General features: G+C 36.2%; 1 protein-coding gene across 1 annotated transcript; it reads left to right on the plus strand.

Annotated features, from left to right (window-relative positions):
• Positions 1-280: 280 nt before the first annotated feature.
• Pis (phosphatidylinositol synthase) lies at positions 281-19,724 on the plus strand. Its single transcript, XM_089644922.1, has 4 exons — positions 281-443; positions 524-658; positions 7,506-7,823; positions 12,157-19,724. The coding sequence occupies exons 1-4, from the start codon at positions 404-406 to the stop codon at positions 12,324-12,326; spliced, it is 663 nt and encodes a 220-aa protein (XP_089501048.1). The 5' UTR covers positions 281-403; the 3' UTR covers positions 12,327-19,724.
• Positions 19,725-19,741: the final 17 nt, after the last annotated feature.

A 19,741-nucleotide genomic window follows, 5' to 3' on the forward strand; every position in this document is an offset into this window, starting at 1 on the left:
CTGCCTCAAATAACGGGATAGGATTCGACCTACGTTTCTTTGCGCTGGCCGCACTGCTACAAAAATGAAAAGCAAAAATATAACCCAGAGTAAAAAAGTATATATATTATAAACACAGTGCTTATTCAAGCATTTAATGATAATGTTTTTCTGTATAGTGCTGGATAAAATGCGTTTCGTGGACTAGCTTCATGTATTTGTATAGTTGTCTTTGTTCAACTCATTTTGCAAACGTTCGTCTGTACTTTTCGTTTGGAACTTGGAACTGTCATCTGTACGTCAGATACATAGGTCCATTTCTTCGTACATTTGAAAATTATACGCAGAAGGGTGTTGTTTCTGTTCATAATATCTGCCTGTTTCGGATTTTAATCGTCCGAGTGGTGAAAACCGTGCTTGAAAAATGGCGGAAAACATATTTATGTTCGTCCCTAACATAATCGGTTAGGAAAATTGTGCATTTTAATGATTCATGAGTCTAATTGGATTAAGGTTTCTGAATATTTTTTTTTCCTTCTTCCAGGATATGCGCGCATCGTTCTTGCGATTATTTCCTTCTGGTTTATGCCGACTCATTATGCCGTGGCCTGTTGGTGCTACGTGATATCAGGTCTCCTGGATGCAGTGGACGGCTATGCTGCTAGATATTACAACCAGAGTAAGTTCCATACACATTATAATACTGTTCGAACAAAACTTCTGTCAAACTACATCAATAAGTAAAATATCAGGTAAATATTTACCTACGACTACCGTTTTTACTACTACAAAAAATTGCCCCTTTAATAACGCCTGCTCGCGTCCCCTTTAGAGTTATATCCCAGTTTTCAAGTAGTTTGTGGGCTACGCTAGGTTTGTATAGACTGGTTTGTGTTTTAATTCTACCTAATCCAACCTAACCTAACATGTACGGAATATTTTCTCAAACGGTAGTCGTAGGTAAATAATTACCAAATATCATGAGAGAAATTAACGGAAACCAATAAAGCTATGGTTACGTTTATCATATCATGTAAATTAAACCTAATATTGGGTTCTTATTTACTTCACGAATTCACTGACATCAATATTACAATTAATTAAGTTAGGTTAAGATAGTTCCTATTAGCTTACGAAGGTAACCTTATATTGACTGCCTGCTAACTGAAATCCCGTTCAATGGTAGACATGAAACTAATTAGTAAGCACTGGCTTCAGCCTCACACAGAATGCAACACTACTTCTCACATAATTAGTAAGCACTGGCTTCAGCCTCACACAGAATGCAACACTACTGACATAATAAGTAAGCACTGGCTTCAGCCTCACACAGAATGCAACACATACTTCTCACATAATTAGTAAGCACTGGCTTCAGCCTCGCACAGAATGCAACACTACTTCTCACATAATTAGTAAGCACTGGCTTCAGCCTCACACAGAATGCAACACTACTGACATAATAAGTAAGCACTGGCTTCAGCCTCACACAGAATGCAACACTACTTCTCACATAATTAGTAAGCACTGGCTTCAGCCTCACACAGAATGCAACACTACTGACATAATAAGTAAGCACTGGCTTCAGCCTCACACAGAATGCAACACTACTTCTCACATAATTAGTAAGCACTGGCTTCAGCCTCACACAGAATGCAACACATACTTCTCACATAATTAGTAAGCACTGGCTTCAGCCTCGCACAGAATGCAACACTACTTCTCACATAATTAGTAAGCACTGGCTTCAGCCTCACACAGAATGCAACACTACTGACATAATAAGTAAGCACTGGCTTCAGCCTCACACAGAATGCAACACTACTTCTCACATAATTAGTAAGCACTGGCTTCAGCCTCACACAGAATGCAACACTACTGACATAATAAGTAAGCACTGGCTTCAGCCTCACACAGAATGCAACACTACTTCTCACATAATTAGTAAGCACTGGCTTCAGCCTCACACAGAATGCAACACTACTGACATAATAAGTAAGCACTGGCTTCAGCCTCACACAGAATGCAACACTACTTCTCACATAATTAGTAAGCACTGGCTTCAGCCTCACACAGAATGCAACACTACTGACATAATAAGTAAGCACTGGCTTCAGCCTCACACAGAATGCAACACTACTTCTCACATAATTAGTAAGCACTGGCTTCAGCCTCACACAGAATGCAACACTACTGACATAATAAGTAAGCACTGGCTTCAGCCTCACACAGAATGCAACACTACTTCTCACATAATTAGTAAGCACTGGCTTCAGCCTCACACAGAATGCAACACTACTGACATAATAAGTAAGCACTGGCTTCAGCCTCACACAGAATGCAACACTACTTCTCACATAATTAGTAAGCACTGGCTTCAGCCTCACACAGAATGCAACACTACTGACATAATAAGTAAGCACTGGCTTCAGCCTCACACAGAATGCAACACTACTTCTCACATAATTAGTAAGCACTGGCTTCAGCCTCACACAGAATGCAACACTACTGACATAATAAGTAAGCACTGGCTTCAGCCTCACACAGAATGCAACACATACTTCTCACATAATTAGTAAGCACTGGCTTCAGCCTCACACAGAATGCAACACTACTTCTCACATAATTAGTAAGCACTGGCTTCAGCCTCACACAGAATGCAACACTACTGACATAATAAGTAAGCACTGGCTTCAGCCTCACACAGAATGCAACACATACTTCTCACATAATTAGTAAGCACTGGCTTCAGCCTCGCACAGAATGCAACACTACTTCTCACATAATTAGTAAGCACTGGCTTCAGCCTCACACAGAATGCAACACATACTTCTCACATAATTAGTAAGCACTGGCTTCAGCCTCACACAGAATGCAACACATACTTCTCACATAATTAGTAAGCACTGGCTTCAGCCTCGCACAGAATGCAACACTACTTCTCACATAATTAGTAAGCACTGGCTTCAGCCTCACACAGAATGCAACACTACTTCTCATATAATTAGTAAGCACTGGCTTCAGCCTCACACAGAATGCAACACATACTTCTCACATAATTAGTAAGCACTGGCTTCAGCCTCACACAGAATGCAACACATACTTCTCACATAATTAGTAAGCACTGGCTTCAGCCTCACACAGAATGCAACACATACTTCTCACATAATTAGTAAGCACTGGCTTCAGCCTCGCACAGAATGCAACACTACTTCTCATATAATTAGTAAGCACTGGCTTCAGCCTCACACAGAATGCAACACATACTTCTCACATAATTAGTAAGCACTGGCTTCAGCCTCGCACAGAATGCAACACTACTTCTCACATAACTAGTAAGCACTGACTTCAGCCTCACACAGAATGCATCACATACTTCTCACATAATTATCTCATTTTAAATCTGTAATATTCTTATTTCTGTCCTTGAATTTGGATTTTTTTTGTTGATAATTATACACACTATTTTGAAATGGCTTTTGTTTCCATCCAATAAAGCAGAAAAAAGGTAATTATTTACCTATCTATGCCCCACTTTTAGGCACAGATTATGGTAATTACACTTTGTTTCAACAATTATTACAAGAAACAACTAGATCTTAGTTTGCATTAATTACTAATTTATGCAAATTTTTGAAAAAAAAAACTTTTGCAAGTGTCATTCAATACTAAAAAATCCAAAATATTAGCAACGGTGTCATTTTACAAGGTAAATTTTTAACTTTGAATAAATATGGAATTATAATACTTCTTTTAGCATCTCTGCCCGTATAAATACTTGTTTCTTTTATTGATTGACGTGAAACAAAGTGTAATTTCCATAACCTGAGCCTGTTGAAAGTGCGGCGGTTATAGAAATATTTACCAAAAAAATTTGCACTTCAAATTTTCCATCATGAAGTATAGAGCTTTAAATCAACGATTATTTCATCAATATATTTAAATTGTTCAATATTTATTTATTATTTTTATTATAAAACATTAATATTACAGTGGTGCCTCACACAACGAACGCCTCGCACAGCGAATGCTGCACACAACGAACTTCCTTTTCGTTCATTTCACCATTCATACAACGAACTTCGCTTCACACAACGAAGTCGCCCGATCTTCTACGATCACTGCCGATTAATTGCATCCTCCCGCGCAGGCAGTCGTTAGACTCGTTAGTCACTGCGTAGTACGCTTAACTTACGCACGTATCGCAGCAATCGTTCTTCATTACGAATTAAATCGCACACGTATCACGGCAGTCGTTCTTTTAAGATAAACTCAACATTTTTTTTATATGATGGGTTCTAAAAAAAGCAGGAAGGTGATTTCTCTTGAAATGAAACAGGAAATAATTAGAAGGAGTGAATGTGGGGTAAAACAGTGTGACCTCGTCAAAGAGTTAGTGGTGAAGGACATCATCACAGTGGCCCAAAGGTTGGAATTAGAGGTAGAGGAAGAGGATGTAGAGGAGCTTATTGAGGAACACAAAGAAGAGCTGACAACTGAAGAGCTCCAAACACTTCTGGCCCAACAACAGGACAATGCTCAAAGGGAAGCGTCATCTGATAACGAGGAGCAACAATCAAACAATCAACCAATTCCAACTGCTGACATCAAGAACATCCTGGTCAAATGGAAAGCAGTTCAGGAGTTTACCAATGCCCACTATCCGGATTCCGCTGAAGCAAACAGGATCAACGACCTGTACTCCGATACTCTTGTCCGTTATTTCCGGCAGATGTTGAAGAAAAGAGAGAAACAAACGACTTTGGACAGGTTTTTCACTGCACCATCGGCGGAAAATGGATGAAGATGTGCAAGATTCGATTATTTCTTAAAATTAAAAAATGTGTGTTTTCATTATGTTTTTAGATGTATCTAAATAAAAATAATAACAAAAAATTTATCTTTTTTTTATGTCATCTTACCATATTTTATGCTACAGAACGAATTATTTTTTTTAACATGTATTGTTATGGGAAAACGCGTTTCACATAACGAACTTTTCGCATAACGAACTTGCTCCTGGAACGAATTAAGTTCGTTGTGTGAGGCACCACTGTACTATAATTTTAATAATAACATAAAAGTTGTAGTCACACAAAGCTGCCACAAGGTAACTTCGACCTGCAGATCAGCAAAAAGCTGACTGCCTGCCCGCATGGCAGCAGAGCATTCTGGTCGCTTGCGGGCTCAATAGGTCGGAATTTTTGCAAACCCAGTTTGCCACCTCTTACCAGACCTGACGGCTCACTAGCAAACACCGCCACCGAAAAGGCTAACTTATTAGGGAAAATGTTTGCGGAAAACTCGACCCTCGATGACGGAGGTGCTGTTCCACCGTCGGTTCCTCACTGCGGCTTCTATATGAAAAAGCTGAGGATCCGGTATCGGGATATACTCCACGTCATACGGAGGCTCGATGTTAACAAAGCTAGTGGACCTGATGGAATACCTGCCCTGGTATTGCAGAGGTGTGCTGCGGATATAGTTCCAGTTTTGACAAAGCTCTTCAAAATGTCCCTGAAGTGTGGCACTGTGCCCTCTGGTTGGAAAAAAGCGGTAATTCACCCTATTCCCAAGAAAGGTGACCGCTCCAACCCGGCCAACTACCGCCCCATAGCGATCACATCAGTTCTGTCCAAAGTGATGGAACGTGTGATCAACGACAAACTGCTCACATACCTCGAGAAGAACAAAATTATCAACGACCGTCAATACGGATTCCGGCGGAACCGTTCGTGCGGTGATCTTCTCGCGTATGTGTCGCATGTTTGGGGGCAGTGCCTGGAACGTCACGGTGAGACCCAAACGGTCGCACTAGACATATCCAAGGCCTTTGACCGGGTCTGGCACCGAGGACTTGTCAACAAATTGCCTTCTTACGGACTTCCCGCATCCCTGTGTACGTGGATTGCTGACTTTTTAAGGGAGAGGTCGATTCAGGCAGTTGCTGACGGTTTCACCTCTTCCTCACACTCTATAAATGCTGGCGTCCCACAGGGATCGGTTCTTTCTCCGACTTTGTTTTTGTTGCACATCAATGACCTTTTAACATGTGCACCGATTCATTGTTACGCGGATGACAGTACAGTTTATGATAGCTTTTTGTTTGACAAGCCCCCGAAGGGCACACAAACTCCAACGGCTCGGAGGGCTTTGAAGCAGAGAATGGACGGTTATCTCGAGTATTTCCTCCTGGGGTAAAAATAATCTCGTCGAATTTAATGTTTCAAAGACTCAATCCTGTCTGATTACGTCTAAAAGGGATCTAAATGATAATCTAGTAACTTCAACGGAAGCAATCTTCCGAACAGGCCTTCCATTGATATGCTTGGTGTAACTATAAGTGACCAGCTCAGGTACGGGGGCTCCATCGAAGCCAGAGTAAAGCTGGCCTCTCAGAAGCTGGGCGTACTGTACAGGGCCTGCAGATACTTTAATAGTACACAACTGCTGACCCTGTACAAATCGCAAGTGCGCCCTACTGTCGAATTTGGCAGCCATATCTGGTCCGGAGCCCTTAAATACCTGAAAAAAACCCTTGACTCTGTGCAAAAACGGGCGGTCCGTTTGATAGATTCCCCAATCTTAACAAACGGACTGCAATCTTTAGAGCACAGGCGTCAGGTAGGTATGCTGTCCTTGTTCTATCGGTATTACAATGGAAGATGCTCTGAGGAACTAGCGTCATTGATCCCTTCGGCACCGGTGCGTAGTCGGGATACACGCCAAACGCGCGCCCAACATTTGTACACGGTTGACATTTGTCACATGAGAACGGGTCGCTTCTACGATTCGTTCTTAAGTTCAACAGCTCGGCTGTGGAACGAACTGCCGGCCTTTGTGTTTCCTCCCTCCTACAACATGGGACTCTTCAAGACCCATGTTCACTCCTTCCTCTCCACAAAAAGACCCTCCACACAGCATCCCCAAAGATGACATAGGCCCTGAGGGAAATTATTTTCTTCAGGGCCTCCTGTGTGGAGTTAATATAAAAAAAAATTTAAAAAAAACTTGTGCACATAAGAAAACAAATTTCTAAAAAAGAAGTCTTGTATTTTCAAGAACCTTTGATATTTGAGATCAGTTTACGTGAACACGAACTAGAAGTTCTTACCCATTCTATGATATTATCAGTATCATAGATTATAGAAACGAAGGAGATGGGCCAGGAACCATTATTATTATGAAACAGACCGCACAAAAGTATCGCCAATATTGTTCACCCGCACTCCTGCAATTGCATTTACTATGCACAGCGGCGCCCTCCTTTTGTTTCTACCTACACGCCAAAGATATAACATTCATTGGCTCCACTGCTTTGATAGTACATACAGTTTGGTCGTAACTCGGCGACCATCAGCATGCTTCCATGCAATATCTCCCTTCATTTAGTACCAGTACTTTAATCAGTACCAGAGGGAAATTTAGATTTTGCTCCAATACAATGAAACAATTTACTAGCAAATCCACTGAAAAAAAGGACTACACAAAAAGTTAATCTTTTGTAAAAACATAAATAATTGCAGGTACAAAGTTCGGCGCCATGCTCGACCAACTCACAGACCGTGCCGGCACCATGTGCCTCTGCGTCACCCTGGCCACCTTCTACCCGAAGCACCAGTTCTTCTTCCAGATGTCCATGGCCATCGACATTGTGTGCCACTGGCTTTACCTACATACCACCACGTTGCAAGGCAAGGGCTCGCACAAGTTCGTGGACCTCTCAGGCAATCCAGTCATGCGAGTCTATTACACCAACAAGATAGTGCTGTTCTGGATGTGCTTCAACAACGAGGCATTCTACGCTGCACTGTACTTGCTGCACTTTACCGAGGGACCCAGAGGTACGTATAATTAAGTGCGTAACCGAACAAAACAGAATGGTTACAAAACAAAAAATTACATTTTTCTGTTTTATCATGGAACTAATTCGGTGATGTATAACAATTTGAACTCATTCTCATTATTTTCCAGTGTGAGTTTTTTAAAAATTAAATATCAGTGTTTTAACAAATCTCAGTGTCTAAGCGAATGTTTCGAGATTAATCATAGTGATTACATTGGGTTTACTAGGGTGCTAATATTTAAAAAAAAATGGCATTATTGATATTGTTGTAGCTGAAGACGATTTTTTAAATTTTTTTTTTAAATTTGATTTTTGTGAAGATTTTCAAGAAATCCGTGTGGCGCACGGCCAAACTGAAATTTCCTGAAAATCTTCATACAAAAAATCGAATTTTCGCAAAAAAAAAAAATCTTTTTCAGCTATAACAACATCAATAATGCAATTTTTTTGTAATATTAGCACTTTATTAGACATAAAAGTCACGAACCGCCACTGATTACAAACAACTTCAGCTGACATCTAATTGCAAAGATATTAGAAGAACGAGATATGCTATGTTGGCCGCCGGACCGTAGCCGGAGTACTACCTAATTAGGGTACTTTGAACGGTATCGGGACGTGTACGCACAGAAATCTGTTCTATGTATTAGTGCGGATACCTTAGCGCAAGCGAAGGTGTGCAGTAGTATTGGTGAACAAAACCGGCGACACTCGGCAAAACAATTCCACTCAGTACGAACTGCGCATAGCACATCTCGTTCTTCTAATATCTTTGTCTAATTGCAATCTCCCTCTTATTCTGATTTCACAAAATTTGAACTCTTCGGTCTGAAGGACAAAAGCGTCTCTGTACTTTGAGGTGATTTAATTTCCATACAATAATATGATAATTTATTATATGGATATAATGATTTTTCCATATGATAATTTCCCAACCCTAAGGCCCTGTCCGCACAGCGTTTTAAATTCGCGCGTTTTAAATTCGCGCGAATTATATTCCGCGATCGGAATTACAACTAGTACGCACTGCGAATAAAATTTCGTGCGATTTTTGACAGTATAATATAGTTCTCGGCTAAGACGCACGTGTAAATGGATAACAGAACTAAAATTTTAATGTATCTAATTCTACGGCGGCGGCGTAACAGAAAAAGATGTCACGAACATTGGATTCACCCATTTACAGCATTGAGACCTATGAAAGGATTTTTCTTTATAAAACATCAATAGCTGCGAAAATACAATAAAAAGTTTTTTGGGTATTACAGAATGACAAAAAAATCATTTGATAATTTACTACTACTAGTTGGTCCGGCTATTACCCATCAAGATTCGAATTGGAGAAAAGCAATTTCAGCTGAAGAGAGACTCTCGATAACTCTAAGGTAAGATATTCATATTACGTACAGTCAACAGCACATCAGGCTACCAAAAAATGACAATTTTTCTCAATCGACTATGTGCCTTACTACAAACAAGTTAATACAATCGATGTGAAACGCGCGAATTTTATTCCGCAGTGCGGCCATGGCCATACTATTTCATACTGCACAAAATATTCGCGCGGAAATAAATCCGCACCGCATCGCGTTCAATTTGCAGCAAACCACAGAATTTTTATCCGCGCGTTTTTTTTACCGCCAGTGCGGATAGCCCTATAAGATCCCATGTGTCACAGAATTTGCGAAAAAAAAACGCGCGGTGAAAAACCGCTGTGCGGACAGGCCCTTAAAGGGACGTTAATAAATAAATAAATGGACAGTCACTAAAATCGTAAAAATTTCTTATTCCTTTCGTCTAGTTGTAAAATATTTTTCAGAAGCTATTGCAAATTGGCCGAGAATCAAAGAAATTTTTATAATAAATAAAAACTCTATGGATTTTAATAGTATCTGTATATTTATTGGTTCCTCTTTTGGCCGTCTGCAAAGTTAAGGGCGTTGAGCATTTATAGTCTGTAGAAACTCTGAAGATGAACATACAAGTCTCCCAATATTTAGAAAGAAAATCGTTGTGAAATATAGTTAGCTATCGCTCAACAGCGTGAACGGTGTGATCTAGATTAAGGAAGTCATCGTTCGAGTGGTTAATATACACTTAACCGCTAGTGTGCCAAGAAATCCACTGTGGATTTGCTTCACAGTAAAGTGGGAGGGTTGCCTCGATTTTATGGTATTTTGAGCCTTAAAAAAATGCTCCTATCATACAAAGTATATTTTATTCCCCTGGTAAGGAAATAATGTATCTTAATATTATTCTAGCTTCTCGTTTCGTTACATTCAAATAAGTTTATTCTATCAGTGAAAAGCACATCTCGAAAATCTTGTCATAGTACCGTATTTGTTTACAAGAATGCCTCATATTGTGACTTATTTTTTTTGTGCAGAACGTTTGTTTAGCTGCAAAATATAATAAAACTCAAGAATATTTTTGCATGAATGTCTTCGTTATATTTTTTTTTTTTATAATATTAGTGAGAAAAAAAAACAGAAAAAATCAACACGTAAAAAAGAAAGTTTTTTTTACCATATCTGTATAAATATCTTTTAAAACTTAAAAAAAAAAAGTAAAAAAAATTGGTTTGACTGAGTATTGAACCTTCCTACACAAGACTGAAATCGTCAACTCTAGCAACCTCACCAAATGTCGATCAAGTAGGACTGACATTTATTTTGCATACTACATATAGTACGTCATTGCCACCAAAAGTTGATAGAATGCATCGTCATTGACAACGAGTCTATCTGCTGGGTTTGAGCTCGGTCGGATATCGGGAAATGGGTTAATTTCCCTTTTCAAGATTTGCATTAATTCATTGACGAATCCAAAAGTGAAATTCTAACCGATGTATTTAAAAAAACAAGTAAGTTATTACGAAAATTTTGTCTGCGGCATACGGCTGACGATTGGCATTTTGTCAGGTGGCATACGGCAGATGATTGGCATTTTGTCAGGCGGCATACGGCAGACGATTGGCATTTTGTCAGGTGGCATACGGCAGATGATTGGCATTTTGTCAGGCGGCATACGGCAGACGATTGGCATTTTGTCAGGCGGCATACGGCAGACAATTGGCATTTTGTCAGGTGGCATACGGCAGATGATTGGCATTTTGTCAGGCGGCATACGGCAGACGATTTTGTCAGGCGGCATACGGCAGACGATTGGCATTTTACCCTCCCACTTTACTTTTTCAAAGGGTTAAAAAAAAAAAATTCATTTTAAATTATATCGTTGTGTTAATGCATCATTCAAAGTACAAGTTATTTCATAATTTTTTAAATTGTATTTCTTAATTGTATGCTTTTATATCTTTCTCCAAATTTTATAAAAACGGGGACTGGTAGTGGTAAAATGAAGGTTAATGTAATTACGTTATGTCAGTGCAGTTGAAAAATGACTCAAAGTTCATTACTTAAAACTTATCCTATAACCTGTCGGCGAGTATGGCCGTACTATAACGTCCTTGATTATTATGATTTTTTATTGAACATTTTTACATTGTTAGATTTTGATAAAACTATGGTTGTGCATTTAATTTTTTTTTATTTGTGTACTTTAAAAATACTCACTCCTGCGACACAGTTTTGTTCGAAAAAGTTCACTCTCCGAGGTTAACCTCTATGATTTTAAGTCTTGATTTATTCTGAGTTATTTCACGTCCGTAAAGTAATCAATCTAATTCCATTTGGACAACACTTTTCCCAGATGGGAATATGTAAATGGATTTCATTTTATTATTCTTAGATAACCTTTTATCTATATTGATTGTGCTGTTACACAACCTTGTTGATGGAGGGGTTCATAATATTATCTAAGCTGAATACATAATACATTAACAGATTGTCATTAAATTTATACTAAGATAGCGATACTGCTAATACTTTATGCACCATTTAAAAAAAATCACCTTTATTAGTCATTAATTAGTATTAACTATAATTTAGTAATGGTTAATAAATATTTTTATTAGTTTAAAATACAACAAGGAATAATGGTTGAGGATGCCATAGTCCCACTGGCTCCAGATGGTTGGGAACAGTTGGGACTCTTGTGCAGTACTCACTTACTTACTTAATTACTAACCTAATATAACCTCACTTATAATTAAATAGGAGAGTGCTATTCACAGAGTAAAAAATGTTAAAAAAAAGAAAATAAATTCTGTAAAATATGTTAACTAAATATTTTATTGGTAACCTATTGCTGCACATCTTTTGGAGCGGAAATAATACATTATTTAAGCACAAAAAAATACAAAATAATATTTGGATATCAATTGGCTAATAATTTGGTGACCAATGAAATAAACACCCTTTTCTTAATTCCAGTTAGCGCTTCTATTGGTCTGTTCCGCCTGGTGGCGTACATCACGGCCCCTATCGCCCTCGTCAAGACTCTCATCTCCGTGGTACATGGCTTCGTGGCGTCCATCAACCTCGCCACCATCGACGTCAATGAGCGCGCCGAGATTGCCGCCAAGCAAGCCAAAGAAAAATAAAGCCTCATATTCATTTCTCAGCTAAAACACAGGTCATGATTTTAGTTTCTCGCAGCTAATAACTATTAACATAACCATGTTGTTTTACTTTTGGGGTAATAACGCTTAGTAATTTGCTTGCTCCTCCTTCTTAAACCAACGTTTTGAACAAGTTAACAGTGTTCAAGTTCACGGCAGATGCGATGGACATAATGAGGATGTCCAAATTAGTACTGAGTGTTGACGCTAATTGACGTTAACTTTGACATTGAAATAATAATTTACACCGATGCAGTTTTGAGAATATTCATTTTGATCAATTTATTAACTGCCTGAGAATATTTAACGTTTCCCATGGGATGGTAATAAAAATCCCATGTCACTTAAAAGCATGACGCGATATTAGTGACAATTTTCAAAAAATCATTTTCGTTCATGCGCAAAAAAGTCTGCAATTCAATTTTGTTAATCCTACTGCATGGTGAGCTTAAAATATTTATTATAAATAAATATTATTTCTTCAGGGCCTCCTGTGTGGAGTTAATATAAAAAAATAAAATTATTTTGATGTGTGTGTCCAAACATGTAGTGAGAGCTCGTCTAATGGAATGTGATAGGCAGAGGCGGCACGTAACTCAAATTTCCAGCAGTGCATTTCACATTTAAAATGTACCTAGCATCTAATACTTGTGTAGCAAATTAATTGTAAGGGGTACTGCAATTCATTCACTTCATTTCGAATTTGAAAATAATTAAATAAATGATACTGCTCTGTCAGAGTTCGAAAAACCGTTTAAATTCACCGCACACATGTGTGAATGTTGTAGCGCTAACATTGTAAATTAGTATTCCTAAATGAATCCATTCCAGACGTATTGAATTACGCATGATGAAAGTAGTGTAAAATACACTCACCTTAAAGGCATTTCGCGCATGCATCGATAATGCACGGGATGTGTTAGAGACTGTTTAAACACGTGATTTGCCATTGTTAGAGTAATCTGTCTCGTTCATGTCACCGTTTCGGCAAGCCAAGCTGTTTCGATACCGCCCCCCTAGTATGGTAAAACAAAGTTTTGACCTGGTCGGCAGATGTGCGGGAGATGCAGGCCGGCGACGATGCCGCGGGGCCGAGGCGCAGACTGGCGAAGGTGTTGCAGGGTCTAGGCGCACGGATGATATGCGGGACTCTCTTGTAAAGTCTGCGCAGAGCCGGGCGTAAGTAGATCCGTAAAGCCTGTAGCGGCGCGGTGCAGGGACGCGGGGGGTGGTCAAGTGGCCGCTCAGTAGGAGGCGGACATTCGCAGGGCCCGCAGGTTTCTCACTTTGTAACTGCATCGAGAGTATTCAGACTTGTACGTAGGTGTGCGCCGAATGCTAGCATCGTACCTAGTTCTAGCTACGATGCCTTTTGCATTGGCGAACGTTCCCGAATATTCCAGTAACATCGCTACAACTGCTAATTATTTTTAGAATATAATAATAATTCTAATAATGACTAGTCAGCCTTGCGGTTATTTTTCACAAAAACTGATTATACTATAAATTAGCAAAATATTAATATTTTTATAAGGAGGGGGAGCTCAACAAATTTTATTACCCCAATAGTGTATAAATACATAAAACTGAGGTAAAATAAAGATAAGTTCAATTATGACTAAAGCTAACAACACACGAACTTGAATTCATGATCTGGAACATAAAACATTGTCAATTTATTTGTTTGTCACAAAGATATTATTATTATTTTCACCTTGCAGTGGCATTATTACCTATTCCATTTTAACAGTACATAATACATAAAAATAAAATTATTTTGTGCAATCTTGAATGAATTTGACTACAAAGCAGAAATCTGTTTTCTGAAGTGGTAAAAATTCTTGAACAGTGAAGTTCTGGCATTATGAAATTTGCACAGAACTTTCAATGTTAAATTTATAGTTCAACGAAACTATTTGTGACTTAATTTTTTTTTGTTTAATTTAAATGTCAAAATAAGACAACTATGTTAGAGAATATTGTTTGTTCTGTTAGATAAAAGATTCTCAAGAACTCGGGCAACCGAATATTTATTATTTTATGCATTTCTTTTCAACATCACTATTGAGTAAAAATCTTTTTTCTTTTGACTGAATGTTATCTTATCACCAATCTTCCAAAATGTTTGCCATCCAATACATATTTTGATATTTTATGGATTTAGAATTTACGATTAAACATAATACTTGAATTACAAATACCCTTTTTCCAGAAGTTTAAACAAACCTTATAAGAGAGTTTCACTGTAATGAAATAGCTATAATCCTTTTAATGTTAGTAATTAAGATATTAATTATTTTAAGTGAATTTCAGAGAAGTATAGTCTTAATAGAGTGTACCTGTAGAGTTTAGATTCCCTCGTATTGAGAAAATTTATTGGTTCAGCTTTACAACGCACTTCCTATACCATCACACATCACATTTTTATACAATGTATGTGTTTAAGGGCGGAGACACATTACGCTATACGCATCATGGCTTAGCATATTTCAGCATATCGCTCGCCGTACACTACCAGTGGGAATGTATGGCGAGCGATATGCTGAAATAGGCCATGCCACGAGAATATAGCGCGCTTATAGTGTGGTCTGCACAGGCTTTATTGACTTTATGGATCACATAGCTAAAGTTAATGTGTGGTTTTCATATAAAAATATGTTTTACCTGATGGTTAGTACCTACTAAGTAAAATGTACGTATTTATTTAATAAACCTTACTGAATTTTGTTATATTTATGTTAGAATACGTTTTTTATCCTAATTTTCTAAAAGCTTAGTAAGTCCATCAAATGATTAAATTATAAAACATAAATTGTATGAAATGATAATTATCACATATTTCTCGCAATTAGAGATGACCCAAGCTTGAGATTGTGTGTATTGATGCATATTTATGTATTCACTTCCAACACTACTGGGAAACAGCCCTTTGTATTGTTCATGCCTGCCCATTGGTGTTAGCGAGGAAGGGATGTCAAAGTACAGCACTCTCTCAGTAATCCGCTGCTCATTCGATAACTACTATAATGTGCTGTTATTTTTACTAGTTGAAAGCACAAAATCAAGCTCTATAATTGGCCGGTATTCGTGTGTCAAATTCAGCAGTCTGCCACGTGTCTAGACTCGTTACCATACATGCTAGCATAATTAAACCACTCACTAGATTGATATCTTCGGGCTTTTGTATGAAACAAATTGGTCCTAAAAAACCATAGATATGCCAATATATAGACAGTACAATTCTCATTCGGAGCCTACTTATTTTATTGATTTATTGTGAAAAACAGTATAATGCATTTACATTTCACAAATAACAGTTTATAAATTACAGTTTATAAGAAGTAAGTATATATATTTATTTGCATGGGTAAGTACATCAATACTATCTGATTAACCAGATTTGTTAAATAGTATGCTTATTGCCGTCTTAAATTCTCTTTGGTTCAAATTGAAAATGTCAATCACAGAAGAAATGTGATTTAACAAAGTAGTGATTCTCCCAAAGGCATGATCATTGGTAGGTTGGTCCTGCCCCTTGGAAAAATAAATAATCTGTGCTGTCTAGCTCTGATGAAATTATCAGGGACATAAAAAGAAATTCGTTCCAGAATATCTGGATTGCAAATGTGCCCATTTAGCAGCTTGTGTGCCACTAACACCATTGCAATATTTCTCCTAACGTCTAGATGTTCTCATTAAACTATGTTCTTATTAAACTATGCACCAATGAAAAACTCTGAAAGTTTATTCCATAGACTTTCAGAGTTTTTCATTGGTGGATATAGTTAGGCAACAATATGATGTCATAATATTCACAGTTCTAATTTTCGATCGGAGTTATACCCCCCTGCATGCTAGATCTGACCATTATTATTGTTTTATGATATTTTGCTCAGTCGGAGGTGTATTCTAGCAAATATTCCGTGTGTTTCGCCACGCTTTTTGTTTTTATAAGTTTAAACTGAAAAATGGAAATTTTGACGAAAGATTAATAGCGGTGTTTGTTTGTTTTTATCAAATATGTACTTGTTTTAATTTTTAGCATATTTTGTATGTATACACTATAATTCCACTAATTGGACATTGGACAGTTATTGGGGTTGCAGATTACTGAGAGAGTATTGTATTTGAAGTTGTACAGTGTGTTCTTTTCATTATCAAACATACTAATTTCGATTATCTGCGATGTGCGATATTCCTGCATGTAATTATTCACACTCAATGCACTCAATTTAGTTTTGAATTTGTGTCATTTTCATGTCATTTAAGAAGAATAATTCAGACAAGCAATATTGTAGGTACCTACCTATAATATAATATTTTAACAGAAAATTTTCAGTATATAAAAATCAACTTTTTTCAATATCACTGCAATTTTCTTTAAATAATCTAATAACAAGTTTGAATCATGCTATATGCAAGTATTGCATCTGTTCGAGTACCTACTGAGTTTGAGTGAACTCTGGTTGCAACACCTATTATAACCATGCTATTTATTGATATGATTTTAAATTTATAAAAGGTAAAGTTATTATTTATTCTCTTTAAGCCAAATAATTCATTGAAATATATAATTGAATGAAATATTTATATCTAGTCGATAAATATTATATGTATCAGTTTACATAAATTAAAGAAAATAATACAGATATTCTTATGCACACATTCTAGTCGCTAATCTAAATCTAAAATAAAAAACTAATTTTGAAAATACTATGTTCATATTTAGTGATTAAAATATGACAGAATACAATGATGAAATTCTTTTTTTAATATATTTAATCAAGCTACTCCTTTGCTGCCCATCTTTTTAGAGATTTGATCAACGAATAACTGAATTAAAAAATATTTTGAATTTAATTTTAATCATTCTGTTGAATCCTATCTTATTATTTTGTAATTTTAGGAATTATTATGTTATTGTGTTTTTTTATTGAGATGTCAGTAAATATTTATACTATTGTATGGGTAATTAATATTTCTATCACGGTATTAATAGTACAAGTAAAAAAATTACATTTCAGTTAATTCAATATCTGGGACAAAATCTTCCAGTGGTATCAAAATAAAATATCTCAAATATATATTCAGTTAACAGTAATTAATAATACAACTGAAATTATTATTTTTCGATTGGTATTAAAATTACAAGTCAAATAACTCTAACAATAAGTCTTATAAAAATCTAATAAAGTAATTTGTTTTTTTTTGTATTTAATCACCCAACAAAAGTAATCACAGTTTATAAATTTGAAATTGCTCTCAAGTTGCTGTAATCTTCTTTGTACTTAGCATGACAGAATTTAGTTTGAAACAAAATTCAAGCATTCTAACCTAACCGAACACCAATGTAAACTAAAATGTCATAATTCTCATAAAAACCGACACATAAATTATTTTTAATTTTATGTTTGTAGAGTAAAACCTTGTGTTGATTCATTATAAGCAACAGATTTTATATTATTCTCCAAAACAAACTATTTTTTAAAATCAAATATCTATGTGCTTCTTTATTGATTTGTGTTTAAAATTAAAAAATATAGGCCATCAAAGAAATTAATGTTTTCATAATTTTAGAAGCAACTTTGGCAAATATTGGTGACTTAATGATAATTATTTTTTAACTCTTGACAGGCCAAGATGCCAAACAAAACGTTTGTAACCAAGTGGGTCTTCCAATGACCCCATGCATTTTTCTTTCTTATGGGCTTTTAAACTATAGAAATCCCAATTATTCAGTCAATTATTAATGGTAACTTATGTATTTGCGCAGGAATACGTAAAAAACAAAAATGATGTGTCAAGTAATTAAGCTAATATGAGGATAGTAATTTTGGGTACTACCTACTCCCCCACTTGGCTGCGGAATAGTTAAAATAGATTTGCCCTACCTGCTATGTAAATATATGTAAGGTGAAAAATATAATATTATTAAAAAAGCATTTTGATGGGCTGAAATTAAAATTACAAATTACCGATTTACGTTGGAACACAAATTTGTTGTATATAAATTTAAAATTTTGACCCAAAAACCACTTTTTATGATATTTTATTTTATATTTCATATTAACACAGTAGGTTGGGACAGATTATTTTTTTAATAATTACTATTAAAAGTTGACTCCAAAATCATTAAAAATTTAATTATTTATTGGCCTATATTTTATTATTTAAATCACAAATAAATAATGTAGTATATATACATATCTATACTAGATATTTATTCTTTAAAAAGAATTATTCAGTTTGTTCAAGTATTTCGGCCTCAAATACAAATTAAAGTTTTGCATGAAAAAAGCCACGCAATTCTTCCACATTCATTTGACAGAATTTGTAGAACTCGGAATGAGAAAAATATGAAGATAAAACAATTAAGTCCTTTTGACTCTCAGGCACAGTAACTTATGGATTATGTACATGAGTAATTTTATGTGCATAAATTATAAAGACATTTATTTATCACTGTTCCTTACCACAGTTTGCAAAAGCGCTTTTGTGAGACTAATCAATATTATAGGCAGTACCGAAAATCTTCTGACAATAAAACAAAAAGAATCGCTTTTCATAAATGAAGTATGAAAATGTTTGCTTTCGTTATAGTGGTCAGAAACAATTAATTTCAGTTTCTAGAGTTCCCAGTGTAAAACTTTCGCTTAAGGCACTTTTATTAACACTCCCGCACTGAAGGGGGTAATATACTTCCCCCAAATGAATCACATACTCTATTTAGGTAAACCAAGAAAACTATCCAGTAATCGATCTGAATTTAAAAAAAAATATATCCTGTCACTCTTTTTAAAATTATTAAGTAATTTCTATTCAATTCTGACAAAATTACTCTCCACCTACCTACCCGCAAACGCAGTGGTAAAATGTGCTTTTCACTGGAAACGGCTACAATAACATATATTTGAGATACAATTGATTTTGTACTACATATCTCTTATACCGTTTTTCATTACATGCAGGAACAAGAAAATAATGACAGAATAATTTACTAATGATTAACTGCTGGGAGAAGATTGTACCTAAGTCCGGTTAAAACAGTAGGTAGTAACTAACATTTAAGAGTTACTGGAAAGGGAAAAAGGAATATTAGGAGACGCGAGATCGCTCTGTGATGTATGGGGCACCCTAGCGACCCCACTTTGGGTGATGTGTGATTTTTACCTTCAGTTACTTTAAGATTAGTCCCTTCTCTACAAAAGAAACAGTCAAAATCTTCAATTTTTGATATTGTCTGATGGCTGAATTTTCACTTCTATCCATTTATTAGGACCCATTTCAATGTTATAAACCCAATTACTGTTTGTAGTGTGTATTGTTGTACTACGTGAATGTGTACTACTCGGTGTCTGTAATAAATGTTTGAAGAAGAAATTTTGTATTCTTTTATT

The sequence above is a fragment of the Hesperophylax consimilis genome, chromosome 22, assembly GCF_061612785.1.
Source record: "Hesperophylax consimilis isolate HC1 chromosome 22, BYU_Hcon_1.0, whole genome shotgun sequence".
Lineage (NCBI taxonomy): Eukaryota > Metazoa > Arthropoda > Insecta > Trichoptera > Limnephilidae > Hesperophylax > Hesperophylax consimilis.

Excerpts from the sequence above, each read along its gene's own strand:
- Pis (XM_089644922.1), top strand. The coding sequence starts at position 404 with ATGGCGGAAAACATATTTATGTTCGTCCCTAACATAATCG. Across the intron at positions 444-523 it reads GTTCGTCCCTAACATAATCG|GATATGCGCGCATCGTTCTT; the intron begins GTTAGGAAAATT and ends TCCTTCTTCCAG. Across the intron at positions 659-7,505 it reads TGCTAGATATTACAACCAGA|GTACAAAGTTCGGCGCCATG; the intron begins GTAAGTTCCATA and ends AAATAATTGCAG.